This window comes from Pelophylax lessonae, assembly GCF_965119305.1.
Source record: "Pelophylax lessonae genome assembly, chromosome: 7".
NCBI classification, from domain to species: domain Eukaryota; kingdom Metazoa; phylum Chordata; class Amphibia; order Anura; family Ranidae; genus Pelophylax; species Pelophylax lessonae.
Window position 1 is genome coordinate 203,795,158 of NC_138774.1, and position 20,099 is coordinate 203,815,256.

At 44.4% G+C, this 20,099-nt stretch overlaps 1 protein-coding gene across 1 annotated transcript in view; it reads left to right on the top strand.

Moving 5' to 3' along the window:
• ZNF618 (zinc finger protein 618) overlaps window positions 1-20,099 on the top strand; it is a 152,879-nt gene that overhangs the window by 102,758 nt on the left and 30,022 nt on the right. Inside the window, exons 7-9 of the mRNA XM_082263918.1 lie at window positions 3,025-3,114; window positions 17,517-17,597; window positions 19,070-19,150. Coding sequence (XP_082120044.1) covers window positions 3,025-3,114; window positions 17,517-17,597; window positions 19,070-19,150 — 252 coding nt within the window. The remainder of the gene's footprint in view (window positions 1-3,024; window positions 3,115-17,516; window positions 17,598-19,069; window positions 19,151-20,099) is intronic.

Genomic DNA, 20,099 nt, shown 5'->3' on the forward strand with positions numbered 1-20,099 from the left:
TAAACAATAAAGCGCGACAGGTCTTCTTTATGGAGAGACCCTACATCTCTCCCCTACAATAAAAAGCATTAGATAAAAAATTTAAAAAAAGCATTAATCTAATGCTTAAAAATAAAAGGCCTTGACGTTGCTCCAGTCCTTCTAGACCATAGAGATGAGCAGAGGCCATCTTTCCTCCGCTCAGCTCCATCACCAGCTGCTGCCAGCGCTGTATTGGTTCCTGGGCTCACTGATCCAGTAGGTAAGCCTGGAAACCACTGCAAAGCGGCAGGAGAGGCGATCTAGCTGCAGCCATAACCCCGATATTCAAATTCTGACCGAGGATGTCCTTTTACTATGGCCCGGTTGGGAAGTGGTTTTAAACGAGCTGCTAGCAGGCTTCAGCACTTCATGAAGCTCGTTGAAAGCCTGCTGAAGCCTCCCTGCAATCACTACTTCCATTAGGTTTTGTGTTCAACAAGCTAGGTTTGAATGGCACTTTAACCACTTGACCCCCTTCATGACCATTTTTTGCAAAAAGGCACTATTACTTTACCCGACAATTGCGCGGTCGTGCGACGCTGTACACAAATAAAATTAGTTTTTTTTCCCCCCACAAAAAGAGCTTTCTTTGGGTGGTATTTGATCACCACTGCGTTTTTACACTATAAAGAAAAAAGACCGACAATTTTGGGGAAAAAAATATATTTTTTTACTTTCTGCTATAAAACACATCCTACATGTACAAAAACAAATTTCCTCATAAGTTTAGACCACTATGTATTCTGCTACATCCCAGTAAGCATATTTTGATTGGTTTACGCAAACGATATAGCGTTTACAAACTATGGAATATATTTAGGCTCCGTTCACATCTTGGCGTTGCTATTACAGGCGTTTTTTCAGGCGTTTTTATGGGCGTGTTTGCAAGCGTTTTACAGGCATTATTACAGGCGTTTTTTGTGCAGGCGTTTTTAGATTGACTAGAGACCAATGGAAAATGCCTGTAATCTGCCCAAAAAGAAGCTCAAGTACTTTTTTGAGCATTGGGCGTTTTGCTCACGGTGTCAAAACGGTCAGATGTGAACAGGGGCCATTGAAATGAATATGATTTGTCTTCTTGGGCGTTTTGAGAGCTGATCCTAGAGCAGAAAAACTCCCCCAAAACGCCTACATGTGAACGGAGCCTTAAGGAATTTTTATTTATTTATTTATTTATTTTTTATAGTAGTAATGGCAGCGAACAGCGACTTATAGTGGGACTGCGATATTGCCGCAGACAATCGCACACTAACTGACACTTTGCAAGAACCAGTGACACTAATACAGTGATCAGTGCTAAAAATATGCACTGTCACTATACTAATGACACTGACTGGGAAGGGGTTAAACATCCAGGGCAATCAAAGGGTTAACTGTGTGTCTAGCCAGTGTTTTTGTGTACACTGTGTGCTGCTTTCACTAGGGGAAGAGATTGATTCTAGTCCCTGCTTCGCAGGAACATAGGATTGATCCCTTCTCCCCTGTCACAACTGAGATATGCCTTGTTTAAAAAGGCATATGTCAGTTCTATGTGTATTGCCGACGATCTGCGGTTGCCGAAGGACATTGAGTGACCGGCACCCGCAGATCGGTTTCTGCTGTGAATGCAGGTGCTGTAGGGCGGTCAGCAAGCAGTTCAAAGCTTCAACAAAGCTTTCTAAAAAGCTCTGCAAATGCTTTGTCAAAGCTTTCTGTTCACATTTCTAGTATACAAGCTGAAGCAGGCATGTGTTTTACTTCTTGTACAGTTTATTGAATAAGCCCGGTATTGTGCTCTTTTTCAACATACACTATATTACCAAATTAATTGGGACACCTGCCTTTAAATGCACATGAACTTTAATGGCATCCCAGTCTTAGTCCGTAGGGTTCAATACTGAGTTGGCCCACCCTTTTCGGCTATAACAGCTTCAACTCGTCGGCTGTCCACAAGGTTTAGGTGTGTGTCTATGGGAATGTTTGACCATTCTTCTAGAAGCGTATTTGTGAGGTCAGACACTGATGTTGGACAAGAAGGCCTGGCTCCCAATCTCTGCTCTAATTCATCTCAAAGGTGTTTTATCTGATTGAGGTCAGATCAGTCAAGTTCCTCAGCCCCAAACTCGCTCATCCATGTACCTTGCTTTGTGTCCTGGTGCGCAGTCATGTTGGAACAGGAAGGGGCCATCCCCAAACTGTTCCCACAAAGTTGGGAGCGTGAAATTGTCCAAAATGTCTTGGTATGCTGAGGCCTTAAGAGTTCCCTTCACTGGGTCTAAGGGGCCAAGCCCAACCCCTGAAAAACAACCTCACACTATAATCCCCCCTCCACCAAATGATTTGGACCAGTGCACAAAGCAAGGTCCATAAAGACATGGATGAGCGAGTTTGGGGTGGAAGAACTTGACAGGCCTGCACAGAGTCCTGACCTCAACCTGATAGAACACCTTTGGGATGAATTAGAGTGGAGACTGTGAGCCAGGCCTTCTTGTCCAACATCCGTGCCTAACCTCACAAATGCACTTCTGGAAGAATGGTCGAACGTTCCCATAAACACACTCCTAAACCTTGTGGACAGCCTTCCCAGAAGAGTTGAAGCTCTTATAGCTGCAAAGGGTGGGCCAACTCAATATTGAACCCTACAGACTAAGACTGGGATGCCAGTTAAGTTCATGTGCGTGTAAAGACAGGCGTCCCAATACTTTTGGTAATATAATGTAGGTCTTTATTGATTTGTCTTTATTGATTTTGGCACAAAAAAATAGAAAGTGGGGTTTTCTGTAGCCTGTATTTATGTAAAATGTAACTCCTCCAATCCACATTAGAATGTGAATAACGCAAAAAAAAAAAAAAAAAAAAAAAAAAAAAAAGAATGTGAATAACGCAGTCAGAAGATGTGCAATGAAATGGTTTAGGAGAAAGGAATACATTTTTATATTTGCTTTCTGTGCCACCTTTGAATTAGTGGCATCTCTGGGAACAAAAGGTGATATAAAATGATTTTGTTTTTCTTTGCTTCCATAGAAACCGGTAATTATATGTGTGAGTTCTGCGGCAAGCAGTACAAATATTACACTCCGTACCAGGAACATGTAGCTCTGCACACTCCTCTCAGTGAGTATCATTATTAAATCCTATCCCCCCAAGGCTGCTGCCGGCCTTCCTCCCAATCAGGCAGATATCTGTATTGCTGAACATTGACGTTTGATGTTAAAGTTGCCTCAACACACACCGAACAATATTTTATGATTATTTCTCAGAACTCCTGGCAGATATGAAAACTCCAAGAATGCAGTTATGTATTTGTTTAAAGCAACATTAAAATGTTATTAAACCCACAACAGTAAAATCAGTCTGTATATAGAGTAAAGCATGCTTGTTATACTCACTGTGGAACCTAAGGGGTTAATTCTCCGCATTGTGTAAGGATGTTTGATCCTGTCTTCTCTGATCCTCCCCTTTTTCCACATTACGCCATCCATCTTTTGATAGGACAGAGCTTTGGGGGCACTCTGCACATCCTCAGTTTGGTGTGTATTGCTGGAGAGTGCATGTGATCAGCACAGGGCCAATCAGCACTGTCCAGACAGAGGGTCGGGGGTCCTGCAGCCTCATAGGACAATCATGGGAGAGTGAAAAAACCTCATACAAGCTTTAACCAGACACTGATAGAAGTCATAAGACTGCTCTAACTGCTGATGAGAAAACATATTTAGCGGTTCATATTTACTAAAATAATTGCATTTCCATGTTCTGTGTACCGTGGGAGACCCAATATAGTGAATGCAGGGTTCTGGGTCTATTAAAACGTTAAATACCTGTATGTGACTTGATTTGGTATCCCCTGTAATCATCTGTACAAACGGGGAGAGGAAGAGCCAATCAGGTGTCCTGCATGCACATGTGCTAACAATGATCATGCTTACAGAATGAGAGAGCAGAGACATTCTCATCAGTCTGCTTTTGCTCCTTTATTGTCCAGTCACAGACTGGAGGCAAGGAGGTGGCCAGGCTGTGTTTGCTTAAAGTGTTACTAAACTCAGGACCCTGCATTCACTATATCTGGTCTCCCACAGTACACAGCACATGGAAATGCAATTATTTTAGTAAATATAAACTGACAAATACCTTTTTTATCAGCAGTAAATAGCAGTTTTGTGACTTCTATCAGTGCCCAGTTAAAGCTTGTAGGAGGAGTTTTCTACTCTGACTGTTCTATAAGGCTGCAGGACCCCTGACCCTCTGTCTGGACAGTGCTAATTGGCCCTGTGCTGATCTCATGCGCAATCCCAAGAAAAAGAAAAAAACTCTCTCGCAATACACACCAACCTGAGCATGTGCAGCTTGTCCCCTAATGCTCTGTTCTATCAGGAGCTGGTTTGGGGACAGTTGAAGGGGAGGATCAGAAAAGAGAGGATCAAACAGCCTTTATACACAATGCAGAGGATTAACCCAATGGGTTCCACAGTGAGTATAACAAGCATGCTTTACTGCATATACAGATTAATTAATTAATTAAATTAATTTCACCAGTCTGTTTCTGCTGCCTGGCAAGATGTGTAAGTTCCAGGACTGGGTGGATAGAACTACAAAGCCTTTGACCAGTAAAATTGCTCCCAATGGTGTATTTAGTTCTTTGCCTGAAGTTCCACTCCGATTGAACATCTTAGTCAAGGACTCCCATGTAAGGCCTGGTTCACACCTAGGCATTTTTTAGTGCTTTTTCAGTTTTGCAGAAACACACTAAAGTCCATGTAAAATGGTTTCCTATGGGTCACATTCACATCTATGCATTTTATAGAAAGGGCCAGGGACTTTTCTCAGATTTTTGGTTCCATAGACTTCAATGGATCAAAAGCATGAATTGAAAAACGCAAAATACACCTTGAATATGCAAACTGCAACCTGTGTAGGTGTGACCCAGGCTTTATTGTCCTATTTATTTATTACAGGCATTCAACCACTTCCCACCAACCGACGTACCTGTAGGTCGGCTTGCAGAAGTGGTTGTACTGGGATGATATGCAGCTGCAGGCATCAATCTGGTACTGTTTTTTGGAGCCGACGGTTGGCTTCCAGGAGATAACAGCCAATGCGGCTCTGGAGCCATCTCAGCGAGCCTTCCGCGGCTCTGCCCGGGTCTCCCATTCCACTGGGACTCCAAACTCACTCATCCATGTCTTTATGGATGTTGCTTTGTGCACTGGTGCACAGTCATGTTGGAACAGGAAGGTGCCATCCCCAAACTGTTCCCACAAAGTTGGGAGCATGAAATTATCTAAAATGTCATGGTATGCTGACACCTTAAGAATGCCCTTCTCTGGAACTAAGGGGCCAAGCCCAACCCCTGAAAAACAACCCTCTACCAAATGATTTGGACCAGTGCACTAAGCAAGGTCCATAAAAACATGGATGAGTGAGTTTGGGGTTTAGGAACTTGACTGGCCTGTACAGAGTCCTGACCTCAACCCGATAGAACACCTTTGGGATGAATAAGAGACTGTGAGTCAGGCCTTCTCGTCTAACATCTCAAATGCGCTTCTAGAAGAATGGTCAAACATTCCCATAGACACACTCTTAAAACTTGTGGACAGCCTTCCTAGAAGAGTTGAAGCTGTTATAGCTGCAAAGGATGGGCCAACTCAATATTGAACCCTATAGACTAAGACTGGTATGCCATTAAAGTTTATGTGCATGTAAATGCAGGCGTCCCAATACTTTTGACAATAGAATGTATGTTTCAAATTCTTATTCAACAGCTTGCCTGGACATCCGTTGATTTGCCGAAGCTGCCCTCTCTAGATTTGGTTCTCTCTACATCTGCTTTCTTCAGCTGTTGGGAGTGTGGAAGGAAGCCCTGTGTAAGCCCCTTAGCCCTTGTTCACATTGGAGCAACTTGTCATGCGATTTGACAGGTCAAATCACATGACAAGTCGCACCCTATTGCCTTCAATGGCACTGTTCGAATCAGTCTGACCCCGACTTTGCGGTGCCGCGTAATTTTTAAAAAGTAGTTCCTGCACTGCTTTTGACGATTTTGGTTGCGACTTGCATAGACATCTTTGTATTGTGGGAAGAGAAGGAGCAAGTCATACATTCCTACTAGTGATCGACCGATATAGTTTTTTTCCACCGGTACCCATTTTTTGGTCGTCGGATATCGGTATCGGCCGATATTTTCAGACATTACATTTTTTTTTTTTAATGTCTACAGGTACTGTGGTTGAGAGATCTGGGGGTCTAAAACACCCCAAACCCCTCCTCTGCCCTTAAAAGCATTCAAAACGCCAAGTTTGGCTGTTTTGAATGCTGTAAGTTTTTGAATTCCGCGCCGCCAGTACCCGGAAGTGATGTCATCTTATGACATCACTTTCAGGTACTCGGCAGCACCGAATTCAAAGAAATGGAGGCCCGGTCAGACGGCGGCAGCGAAGGTAGGATGCCCAGGTCTCCCGGTGGGACAGGAGACCCGGGAGAGCCGCGGAAGGTGGCGGGAGGGGGGGCGTCCCCTCTCGCTCCTTGGAATGACAGCCGAGCGGCTTCTCAGCCGCATCGGTTGTCATTACAAGACAGCCGACCGTCGGCTATGGACACGATACCGGGGTGATGCCTCTAGCTGCAGGCATCACCCCGGTACATGCACTTTCCCGAAATATCGGCAATATCGGTAAATCAAAAGGCCGATTCCGATATATATCGGGGAAAGTGCATATATGTACTTAAAAAAAAAAAAACATTTTGTTTTAACATATAATTTTTTGGTGAATGGACTTCCATGAGTGAAAACCACATTCACTGTTAGGAGTTCATTTGTTTGAGAAAAATTTTCCATCCTGCTCCTTTGTATTTTCTCATCACTGCGTTAAAAATGAAGGTCTATTTGTTGTGAATAGGAAAATTCTACTAGTGTATGGTCAGCTTCACATGGGCAAAGTACAGTTTGTGTTTAGAATGTGAGAAAAACTTCCACAGGTTCAGGGACAACATATGGGGGTTGATTTTCTAAAGGTAAATAGACTGTACACTTTACAAGTACAGTTGCTCCAGAGATTAGTAAATTAAAGCGGAGTTCCAGCCACGAAAAAACATTTTCAATAAAAATACCCCCGGGACAGTCAGGGCTAGTACATTCCACAATAGATAGCCTCTGAACTGTCCCGGTCGCACTTACCTTGTAGAAGAAATACTTACCTTTAAAATTTCTTCTCCAGCGCTGCCATCTCGGATGTGGGCAGCTGAAGCCAGCGTGATCCTCTTCTGCGTCCTCTTCCGTGTCCTCTTCTCCCAGAATGTGCCTGCACCGGCCCTGCTCGTCACTTCCGGTGCGGCGCCGCATTCCTCCACAGCTTCTGGGCATGCCCAGAAGCTGTTTAGCAGGGAATGCGGCGCCGCACCAGAAGTGACGAGCGGGGCCGGTGCCGGCGCATTGATTCCTGGGAGCGATGACGTTGAGCTCCCAGGAATCATTGCAAACCGGAAGTGACGGCGCGGGGCGCGGCCGCCGAGGGAGGAAGTGGAAGAAAGGTGAGTATATTTTTCAACAATAATAAGGTAAGTAAAAAAAAAAAAAAAATCGTAACTATCCATTTCTTTTTTAGGTGACAAATAGGAAGCGGATGGCCACAAAATTGATTATGTCGATTTTGTGGCCGGAACTCCGCTTTATGTAAAGCTTCACTTTGCAACGAATACCCAATCACATACAGGGAAAATGTAAAAAAAAAAACGCATTTTTTGCTTGCACATGATTGTGTAATGAAAGTCAGCAAAGCTTTTGCTCGATTACTAAGCTCTGGAGCAACTGCTCTTGCAGAGTGCAACTGCACTTTGTAAAGTGCACAGTCTATTTACCTTTAAAAGAGAAGTACAGCCAAAGCTCATTTGGCTGTACTTCTATGGATCACGGTTCGTTCTGCACTCCTGTGACCCCTTTGACTGAATCCCGCTGTCTGCTGACATCCCAGAGCCAGTCAAGGCTCGGGCAAGATCACGTCAATGAAGTCGGGATCTGCCCACATGCCTTGACCAGCACCAAACTTAGCCTCTTAGTGAGCCGCTGGGTGTCTGAGCTGGCTGCTCCCTCCCCCACCATAGCCCAGCGGTCCAGGGAGTGGGGTGGGGTGGGACGGGGTGGCAGAGCAGACAGCGGTGACTGACAATGAGCAGCACTCTTCTCCGGGAACCGAGCGATCAGCGGTATTTGATCGCTCAGTTCTTAGTGTTCGAGATGGCGGGGGACAGATTCTGCATCCACCTAGGTAAGTATGATTCTGCTAAAAAAAAAAAAAAAAAGCCCTTCTCTTTTAAAAAAATTAACTTCTCAGTCTTCATGTAGGGGGTGCAAATCCAATCCCAGACTTCGCCGCTGTCAGGCGGTTGTTCTAACCACAAAGTCAGTTATTCACCATATTTTTTGCTTATGTATGCACACAATTTTATTTACACTTTAAAGAACCTTATTCCAAGAATATAAATGTGAGCCCCGGTTCACACTTATGTGAGTGCGGGAAGGCTGCGAATCCGCAGCCTGTTCCCGCATCACACACGCACCCCCGGCAGTTCACACTGCCATATGCGATACGCTGGGGGTGTCAATGTAATCTTAACGACACCCCCAGTTTGATCGCATATCTCAGTGCGATCGTGCAGTTCGCACAGGATCGGATCGCACAAGTGTGAACCGCTGTGCGATTCGATCCTGATGCGGCTAGAAAAAAGGGTCCCTGTGCATGTTTGGTGCGGCTGCGATGCAAATTTAGCCATACAAACTGTATGGCTAAACTCGCACCGCACAGCCGATCGCATGTAATGTCGGAGCAGTGCGCTCCGACATTACATGCGAACCCCGCACATGCACAAGTGTGAACTGGGGCTTAAGGCTTCATTTTAGAAAAACTGGCAAACACCAAACACCACAATTGTTATTTTGGAAATTGTCTGCATGTTTAAGTATGACAGATCATTTAGTTTGTATTACTGTACTCAATCACTTGTATTTAACATTTCTCAAACAGTTGTTTGCAGGAAGGATGTTTTTTCTTGTCCATTGAGGGACAAGGAGGATTGGACACTGTCAGACAAAAACTGTAAAACCCAGCAACCCCTTCTACAACCAGCATGCTTCAGCTTTGTTGCTGGCGTCCAAGAAGGAGGGAGGTCATCTTTTTTCTTCAAACAACACTTTTGTCTACAATGCTGCCAGAGGTTTCCCCTTTCGTTAGCAACTGACTGGCATGGTCCATCCTCAGCCTGGTTTTTAGAGTGCTGCATTCAGACCCTGCTGACCTTCAGGCACTGGGTTCTGTGTTGGACTATTTCCAGACTCTAGTAAAGGGAGCAGTTTACAGGTCCAGAGCCACCTGCATTGCCTCTGCGCTTGCTCTGTCTCTGAAGACTCACTAAGTTAGTAGGCCAGTCAGCTAAAGCACTGGGAGCTACCTGATTTTTATCGATTGCCGGGCGCCATTATTCTCTGTTCCTGCCTTTTTTTGTTGTGGAGGGGGCTAATACTGTGGGGCTGTGCTGATGTCATCTGCCTCGTGTAATGTCATACATGCACTCCCGTGCTCTTTCTCACCATACGGCATTGGAAATTCATCTCTCTGCTGCTCCTGCTTGCAGACAGCCACATAAAACTCCAATCTTTGATCTGTTTCTGCTGCCTGCCTACAGTGACTTTAGTCACCTCCAGCTATCCAACTTTAACCTGCAACCAGCTGTATGGCTTTTGTGAGTACTTGATTTTTTGTTTGATCCCATCACTTAGTACCCAGTGCTAGTGGCCATCATCCCGATAGATAGATACAAAAAGGGTACCCCCAATGGTTTGGGACTTTGCGTGCCACTAGATCACTGAAAACAAGATACAACAAGATTCAACTGTGTATAGATAAATAACAATTTATTACATAAAGAACAGAAACATTGTTACACAAACATATATATACTGTATATCTAGCACACAACTAGATATATGTTAAATTTAAAACCTGCATGCAAGGACAGACCAGTATCCATACAGAAGACTCCTAGGCACCATTGGTGGAGAGAACCGGACAGGACCTATGCGTTTCGGGTATGGAAACCCTTCTTCAGTGGTCAACCAGAGTTCTATGCACAATGTGTACCAAGAGAAGTCTTTTTTTGTAAGGGTAACTGGGCTGTCAATTAAAACCGGTGTTAACCGGGAAGGAGGTGTCTGGTCTCACTGGGACCTAGTTCACTGAGAAAGGAGTTAGTACAAGCAATGGCCGATAATTCGCAAGATCGTGGGCGCCACAATGATCCACTGTTGGTCCTAGACTGTCCCCAAGGGTGAATAGGCCAATGTGATATCTCTGTAGTCACTTTTGTGGGTGAGTATTGCTCGTGGCTAGAGGTAAACAGAGTATATAAGAGTATCAGTCCAAGGACGTGGAAAAATTCCTACGTCCTGTCTCAGCGGGGGAAGACCACCTCTGTGAGTACTTGAGGCTTATCCTCCCTTAATCCCTGTACACAAGCCGAATGTTGGGACACATCGGCCGGTTCATTAAAAAGCTGCAGACATTCAGCCCGGGTGTATGTCAGCTGGTTTGACAGAAGCCGGCCAATTGGCCAGCTTCTGTTGGACGAGCATGCTGGAAAACCAGCAGCCGACTGGCTCCCAATCAGTGCTCTCAGCCAATGGCTGAGAGCGCTGACCGGAGTCTTCTGGCAGAGGGGCCGTCCCCCTTTCAGAACACAACAGTTATTGGGGGAAATTGTAGCACAGCGGCTCTGACAGGAGCTGTCAGTTTTTTTTCGTTCAACCACCTGGGTTGAACGAAAAAACTATTAGTGTGTACCAGACTTTAGTCTTTACACTGCCTTACCACATCACGGCTGCAACATGTCTAATTCCAGACACAAAGGGGACACTGGACTAGGTGCCCTCAGCTCACTTCTGCTAACAGCTCCAGGGATGCTTGCTTACTAATGGTGCTAACATCTGTAACCTCGATTCATCATGTCTTCTGTTCTGATATTAGTATCTCCAGTCCTCAGAGTCCTCTTGTTGAGTGGAAGCACCCTAATGAGTTGTTTGTTCTGTCAAAAATTAGAGTTGTATCTATTTTGTGAGGATTTTGTTCAGAAATGGCCAGTTCCCACTTTGGATCCGGCTGTGTCTCGCCTTAATATAGCACTTAGTAATATCCATGGAGGATGCATCTTTCTTTAAGGACCCAATCAATAAGTGGTTGAAAGCCCTGTTGTCACTGGCTAGTCCTGCTCTACACCTGACCCTGGCTGTGACTTTATAAACCATGTCTAAATACTCTAAATCTCTTACAAAAGACCCAGCTTCTGCCGAGGTTGATTCCTTGCTTATTGAACGTGTAGCAGAGAGCATGTAAACTTTAGCTGTAAGGGAGGTTTGCTGGAAGCCTTCCATCTTGTCTCTTGCATGTGCCTCATATTGGTGGATATGCCTTGGGCACTCTGTTATAAATGCTGCACTGCCGAAACCCTTCAAGGGACAACTCCTCTTAGGATCAGCTCTTTTTTTTTTTTTTTTTATCAAAAAGAGTTTTATTGAAAGAATAATACACATTACAGAAAGATAACACAAATAAGGTAAAGTAATGCCAAGACAGTTCTATAGGGATAACAGGCAGTCATAGAAAGATCAGTACATAATCATGAAACAACACAGTGCAGGAAAGAGTGGTCTCCCATGTCTGCAGATATAACCCTTACCACCTTAATTTGCCTATATTGAGACACGTCATCTACCTTAAGGTTTCCAGTGAGAAGGTCATTCTTCTGTTCACAGATTCAAGGAAATGGGCTCAACCTGTAAGTAGTCTGTCCATCACTAATTCCAGTAGACTCAAGCCAGTGTCCCAGGGACCCCAAAAGACATCAAATTTATGTGGGCGACCCCTGTGTTGGCAGATGTATTTCTCTAATCTGAGGGTTTCTCCCATACAATGTAGCCATTCCTTGTAAAGGAGAGGCTCGGTAGACTTCTAATACTAAATGAAGTAGCACCCTCTGGGCTTGAAATAGGGCTCTAGTCACCGGGGCCATCAATTGCAGGTCATGCAATATGCCTAATAGGCGGCCGCCTGCAGTGCGGACCATCGTATCAGTCTGTTAGTGATGACGCGGCGCCTCCCCACTGACGCGTTTCCCCCGATTGGGCATCCACTGAGATAGGATCCTATCTCAGTGGATGCCCAATCGGGGGAAACGCTTCAAAGAGGAGGCGCGGCGTCATCACTAACAGACTGATACGACGGTCCGCACTGCAGGCGGCCGCCGTCACCTTGCTTCATCTTTGAGAAAACGAAAACTATCTGCTAAAGTGTAAGTGCATTTCCTTTGTATTAATAAATTATTTGTTGATAATGCACCATGGCGGTCCCCTCTGTTTTGTCCCCACATTGTTGAAGCCATATAACATCTGAGGTCGCATCAGCTATCCATTACACATCGAACCCAAGCAGGATAGGATTTCAGGATCGCTTAAGGCTTATTTCTGGGTCCGCTCTGGTTATGAGATACCTGAGGCCGCATTAGCTATCCATCTCACAGTGATTTCATGTGTGACAGAATTCAGGATCACTTAAGGCTTATTTCAAGGTCCTTCTGGTAAGAGTCTAGACATCTCTTGTGTGCCTATTACTAGCCTGAGTGATTTGGAATCTGCATGATCTTTGGAGCAGGGATATCCTCATACGCCCTCACATTTTCAATTTCTGGTAAGGAGTTAAGCTGGTGGTGGGACGCTGTACCTAAATTTCACTAGGCTTACACCGTTTCCAGTCATTGTGTGATCACAGCACGTATTTGGACTCAATCTTCATTGAGAGTGTTTATTCACTTCCCCTTTGGACATATTTGTTTGATGGACACTGGTGTATCACTTGATTTTTTTGTTTGATTTGCACCTGTTGATTATCACCCATTGTTACCAATATGTTTTGATTTGTTTTAACACCATCACTGCCTATTGTTTTACGTTTATAAGTAGTACATTATTGGGATAGCAATCCTTGTTTATTGTTCATCTCACTTATACATCATTTTGTATGTTGTATTGTACCCAAATTGGGTTATCTGATTTTTCTATATACACTTCATTTTAATTCACTCTAAGGTAGCAGCACACCCGATTTGAATCAGCGCACTTTCCTTCACACCCCAACATCTGGGCGCTGCCTGTAGGGCTTCTTCCAATTGGTCATCTATAAAGGGACCCAAGTCTCTCTCCCACCTCTTACCTGCCCGTAAGGGGAATACAGTTAAAAATTCAGTAAGCAACATGGCTTAGCATCAAGATATGAATCCCTTCATGGAGACAGTTTCAGCCATTATACTAAATAGCAGTGTAGGAGGCTGCACCCAATCTACAGTGAAACCCTGTGCCTCTACGGCATCCTTGAGCTGAACATAACAAAATAGCATGGATCTAGGTAAGTGGAAATTCATACTTAATTCCTCAAAAGAGCATAGGGCTCCATTCTTAAAAATTTCATGGAGATGTGTTATACCCCATTTACGCCATCAAAAGGCTTGTTGTATCTTGACCAGCTCAGGATATTGACTATTATGTCATATGGGGCTGAAGCCTGTTACCTGTTGGAGCTGTTTAACCTTGTTCCACACTTTCTGTATGAGAGTGTAGGTGGGCAAAAGGCGGTTAGATATAGCGAAGGCCCCCGCTTCCAGTCCAGGAGATACATCAGCTGTTTTAGTCATGTGTAACAAAATGAAAATGGAGGAATCTGAGTTTAGCTGACGTTTCCCGGAGGTGGAGGGCTGGGATCAGCTCTTGATAACATTATTAAAGTGACACTAAATGTTTACCTTACTGACCAAATCTCATCCGCTACTTCATGGCCCTGTAATCTATTTTTCATGAAATTGTTTCTTACTACGCTTTTCTGCCTCCTTGTAATGTCCATAGTCTGCTGGTGAAACTCTTCTTCTCTTTCTTTCTGTTGTTTGGATTGAGCAGTGCGGTCATGTGCACTGCAAATTTCATAGCCTATAGTACATAATACCTAATCCATCTCAGGAGGAAGCAAGAGAGGGTGGCTATGTCAGAGGTGTAACTAGAAACTTCAGGGCCCCGGGGCAAGAAACCATGAAGGCCCCCCCCCCCCCAACCCCTGGCCAGAGGCCCTTCCTTTCAAGCCTGGGGCTCTTTCCACTGATCCTGGGGCCCTTTACTCTCGTTGCGGGAGCCCTTTATTGCGGTCCCGCAGTGGGACCCTCTTACAAGTTCTGCAGTGGGCCCCCTTCCTGCCATCTTGGGGCCTCCCCACGGTGGTGGAATGCCAGGGCCCGGTTGCAAGTGTGACCTTTGGGATCCTGGAAGTTCACCCACTGGTGTCAGTAGTTTTTATTTTTTGGTATTTTAATTCTATTATTTTTTTATCATTTTATTTATTTATTTTTTTACAATGTCACTGACTACGACTCTGTCCAATCAGAGAAGGAAGGAGCTGGTAAATTACATATTCACGACCCCTTCCTGGTTCTCTATTGTGACACACCCCCTGCAGCAGCCGGCAGGGGAGGGGAGGGAGCACAGTGTGGGGGGGGGGGTGGCGACCAGGGGAGCACACAGGGGCCCAGAGACAGCAGAACACAAGTGAACTGGATAGGAGGAGTGGCGGGGGCAGCATACAGAGGAACCAATCTCCTCCATTTTCCTCCTGCAGCTACAGGAGGAAAAAGGGGGACAGTGATTTCTCTACATGCTGCCCCCCGCCGCCCCTCCTATCCAGGTGTACAGGGGAGCAGCACAGGCCCCCTGGAGCATGGGGCCCGGTTGCAATTGCAACCCCTATAGTTACGCCCCTGGGCTATGTTACTACATACAGTGGGACCATGGACAATAAATGTAGCCACACTTTCAAAGGAAGTCAAATAAAAAAAAAAAAAGGAATTCATGCGCGCGGGAGCCGCGCATGAGCTATTTACATTGCTGCATGCAATGTAAATATCTCCTAAACGGTGCAACTTTAGGAGATATTTACAGTACCTATAGGTAAAAGTTCTCAAGGTGGGTTTACAACCACTTTAAAGTTTTGAAAGATACATAATATTACCCGTACAAATGTTCAAATGTAATCAGCATTGTAAAAAGGTACAGAGTGCAGCAGTGAATTATAGAAAACGATAATGAATATGATGATAAAGATCAATAAGTATGGCGTAATATAAGCTAGGTTTACAGTACAAGACACACATTATGAGCTACAAGGATAGGTAGGAAAAGGGAGGGGGAGGGCAAGGAGGGCAAATGTGTAATTCCATTGAACTAGGAGACACTCTTAGAGAAGGTATGAGAGTTGGGCCTCGCACAGAGGATAGTCAAGTGACGTATTAGTCAGGGCTTCCCAGAACAGGGGACTGAAAGAACAAAAAGAAAGGGAAAGAGAGATAGAACAGAATGGAAAGAAGAGGAGAGGAACAGAAGAAGGATGTTGGGGACACTCCAGCCAGAACCCTGGGGCATTCAATACCTAGAGTAGCGGGTAGCTATCAAGGGGACATGAACGGGTGAATGTAGTGTATCTATGGTTGTCAGGTTTTTAGGAATTTCTTGTGTCTATTTAGGAGAATGCTAGTCAGCTTTTCACTGATAAAAAATGTCCATGCGACAGTGAACTTCTGCAAAGGAAACAAACTGTTGTTTTCAAGATTTCACGTTAGTTTGCTTTGCCGCCAGTAGAACTTGGGGGAGCACCAGTTTAAATTGGGATCTTGTGAGGTCCGGAGGTTTCAAATGCAAAAGGACACCCGAGGGTCTCTGGGAAAGGGGCAGGTTAACAACATTTGCAACAGTTTTAGGACCTTTCTCCAAAATATAGAACGCATAGAGCATGACCACCATGTGTGAAGTACGTTCCCTGTTAACCCTATTGTGCTCTTTTGGCATCCCCATTTGGGATATTTAGGTGACTTCCTTTTGGGGGAACAGCCAGAGAGGGCTCTATCGAGAAATGTATCTCTTAAATGTACAGATGTAACTGGTTCAGGTGGATCCTGACCCTTCAGAAATCATGACTGGAACTGAGTCATAAGTTGAAATGTCTGGGTCTGATCCATTACGTCTGGAAACTTCCGCGCTACCTATTGATAAACATTTATATATAATGTGGTGTCCTAAAAAGTGCAAATATCAAAGGGTACTGCTCACATCTACATGTGTTCCCGCAAGGTCATGTATACGATTGCTGATAATTATGCAGCATTTTCTAAGGGATATAATCCCATGTGAAATTCAATATGTGACACCAAACTTTATAGATATATACTGTATATCTATAAAGTTTGGTGTTATATATTGAATTTCACATAGGGTTTTATCCCTTAGGAAGCACCACATTAATATCACTAACTGCCTTCTCTGGACAGCCCAATTTGGTTGACATGAAAGCCCAGGCTATCCTTGGTTTAGTGACTCTGGATTCAGAAGTCCGTTCTTCTTCTCTTTTGGAAGATTTTTTTTGATGAAAGCCATCTTGTCAGACTGGTGAGAAGTTCTGGGCACCTAGTGTCCGAATAAACATTCTGGAGTTTTGTGAAGTTTGGCTGTACATTCCACTTCAGAACACCTTACTGGAGGGTCATCTGATCTGGATTCAATACGGCAACACCACAGCGGTGGCAACGGTAACCATCAGGGAGAAAGCAGAATTGAGTTCACGTTCCAGCCTTGTCAGCTCTGTATATTGTAGGTGTAAGCAATGGGCAGGAAGATTTCCTCAGCCGTCAGTGCCTGGACCCGGAAGAGTGGATTCGGCATCCGGAAGTGTTGCAGGACCTGTGTTGCAGGTAAGGGGTGCTGGATGTAGATTTCCTTGCCTCTAGGTTCAGCAACAAACTGGACAGGTTTATATTCAGTACAGGGATACCCTGGCAGAAGCCTTGGTTACTCTGTGGATGAGTACACCCTGATCTATGCATTTACTCCACTGAAATTTCATCTTTCTCTGCTCTGCAGGATTAAGATGGAGGCAAGGCTATCATCTGGTCTCATGTTCTCTGGCCTCATCTGATATAAGGGGTAAGGTTCTTCAGGTGGCTCCTGGAGCTGTTGGCAGTCTCTGGTTCTATGTTATATTTTCAAGGGTCTCTTAGCAATTGCTGTTTTTTCCACCCTCCATTTGGAGTGCTTTTAGACATCCTGAAGGTGAAAGAATTGATGAGTCCCTCAATGGACAAGTAAGAAAATAGGATTTTTACACTCACTATAAAATCCTTTTCTTGGAGTACATCAAGGGCACTGATTCCATCCTTCTGTGTTTATGATCATGCTCTCGGTACTACTTTGCTACAAAACTGAAGAATTCTAGAAGTAAGAGGAGTTATCCTGGGTTGGCCTGCAGTTTTTCTGTTTACCAGTGTTCAATCCTCATGTAGGCGGCAGCATAACCTAAAGGTTTAAAGCTTCCTGCGTCCCTCAGTGGACTGCAAGGAAAGTATATTTTAACAGTAAAAAAAATCCTATTTTTTGTTCCACGTTTTCTTACCAGAAAGTGCATTTAACCAAGAAATAGAAGCGAAGCAACCCAACAACTATGAGGAAACAAACAGCAATTCCCAGCATTCCAGCGGTGAGTAGTTGCATGGAGCGATACCCAGCTCTACTGGTAATTTTAACTTGATGTAAAGGAAGTAAAATGGAGTTTTAGTTTTTTTCAGCCTGTAAATAGATTGAAAGCCATTACTACATGCCGCTTTTACACATTGAACCCTGCCACCGTGGATATGTGATAATGTGGTTTCCATTAATATGCCCATCTACTGCCATTCTGCTGCTCCTCTCATGTCCTCTTAAGACTCCCTACTACTCCCTACAACCATTTATTGCATTTCTATTACCTGTCTACAATCCTGTTCTGTTCCATTATTGCCCCCTTAACAAACCCCCTTTTAACCCTCTAGCCACTTAATGCTCCTGTAACAACCCTTGTACTACGCCCACACGATCAACTATTGTTCTTCTGCTGCCAACGTACTGCTATTTAACCACCACTCCACTGACCTCCTGTGCACTTCTCCTGTGCCTTCTCCACTGATCACCCTTGAATCTACCAACTTCTCCACTGAAATTCATTTGACCAAGGAACATGACCCCGATCACTGCCACCATACCTTCATGTAGGGCCCTGCTCGCCACCACTGCACTATATTGCATTCAGCCACTGCACTGATGCTCAGGATCCTGCTTGCTACCATGACACTGACCCCACTCTCTGTCGCCACACAGGACCCAGCTCGCTGCCAACCTACTTCTATATGCCTTGCCACAGCAGTACCATGCATTTCTGCCTTCACTGATATCATACAGAAGTGAACTTCCATATTCACCCTGTTAAATGAATAAGCACACTTTTGCTATTTCAAAATGGCGCCCATACCTAGTGCATGCATAGTAACAAAGCCATGCTACAAAGACAAGAACTCACTGCTCAAGGTGAACCAAGAAGTCTGATGATATACAGGTGCCCGCCTCAGCTCGCCTCCATAGATAATCTATGTAGAAGTAATGGCTGCACTCCAAGTATAATCAAAACTCTGGTTTATTAACCGAACATCCCAGTGTGGCAAAAAACAGGTAGACGCGTTTTCACACACTAGCAAGTGTGCTTAATCATATGATAGGTTCATATGATTAAGCACACTTGCTAGTGTGTGAAACGCGTCTACCTGTTTTTTGCCACACTGGGATGTTCAGTGGAGTGCAACAAAGCCATGATACAATCCTCTTGCCGAAACAGCACATGCATCAGGTGCTGCCGCCATTTTGGGTATCCCCATTTTACTAGAGGTCACTACAATTCACAACAGGTAGATTGCCATTGTTTTTTTCCAGAGGTTCAGATTCCGTTAGATATGACAAGCTGAGGATCTGCCACAAACCGGATTTAAAGTTGTGGACACATTTGTGTATGCCAAGGGCACAGAGTCACATTTAATATTAATTCATTGGAAAGATTGTGAAATTTCTGCATTTGCATGAGGTTATTTTGTGTAGCCATATATGTAGTGCTCAGTCGAATTTTTAATAACTTTGTGTTTGCAGCTGGCTCCAGTCGAACTCATGCAGGGATGTCCGATATGGCCGGAGGAGGAGGAAGCGGAGGAGGGGCCAGCTGGCATAAGGGTAAGTTACTCCTGAATGCATGTACATGTACCAGGGGTCTTCAAACTATGCCCTCCAGTTGTACAATTCCCATCATGCCTAGTCAAGGCTGTGAATGTCAGATTTTTACAATGCCTCATGGGATGTGTAGTTCCACAACAGCTGGAGGGCCGTAGTTTGAGGATCCCTGACCTGTACAGTTAAATTGAAGGATCATACTAAATTACACCACTGGGTGATGCTGTTGAGCACAAAATGATATCTAGTTTTTAACATTAGCTTTAATAAGTTTTTCTCATCCTCTTTTCAGTTAAGGCACCCTTTAAAATTCATCATTATCTTGAGGCACCCCATTTTAAAATGTACAAAAGTAAACTAATAGTTTTACATAACACAGCAACATGCACACACGTAGGACACCCAACATTAGAGGTGATTTATTCTTCCAAAGCAAATAGACCTTTGCACACTGGTAATTACTAGTATTCCAGTTTCTCTTCCTAACTCAGCTAATGTGACCCCAATTGTGATGGAGAGGGGATAAAAGGGTGTCATGCAGGCACCCAACATCTTCCTTTATTGATTGTTAGGACGCTGGAGGCTAGAAGGTTGTAATAGTGCACAATGAAAACCCATGGCTTTGCGTAACTAAAAGACAGGCTACATCCATCTGCTGGCTTGTATACAATTTTGTATAAAGGCACTCCTGAAGAAACTTGAAGGCACCCCAGGTTCCCTGGGCACCCTGATTGAAAAGTAGGTGCTTAAATGATTCTTGCCAAAGTAAACACTCTTTCCCCCTGACCATTCCCCTCTCTCTCTCTCTCTCTCTCTCTCTCTCTCTCTCTCTCTCTCTCTCTATATATATATATATATATATATATATATATATATATACAGTATGTACACTCACTGGCCACTTTATTAGGTACACCTTGCTCGTATTGGGTTGGACCCAATTTTGCCTTCA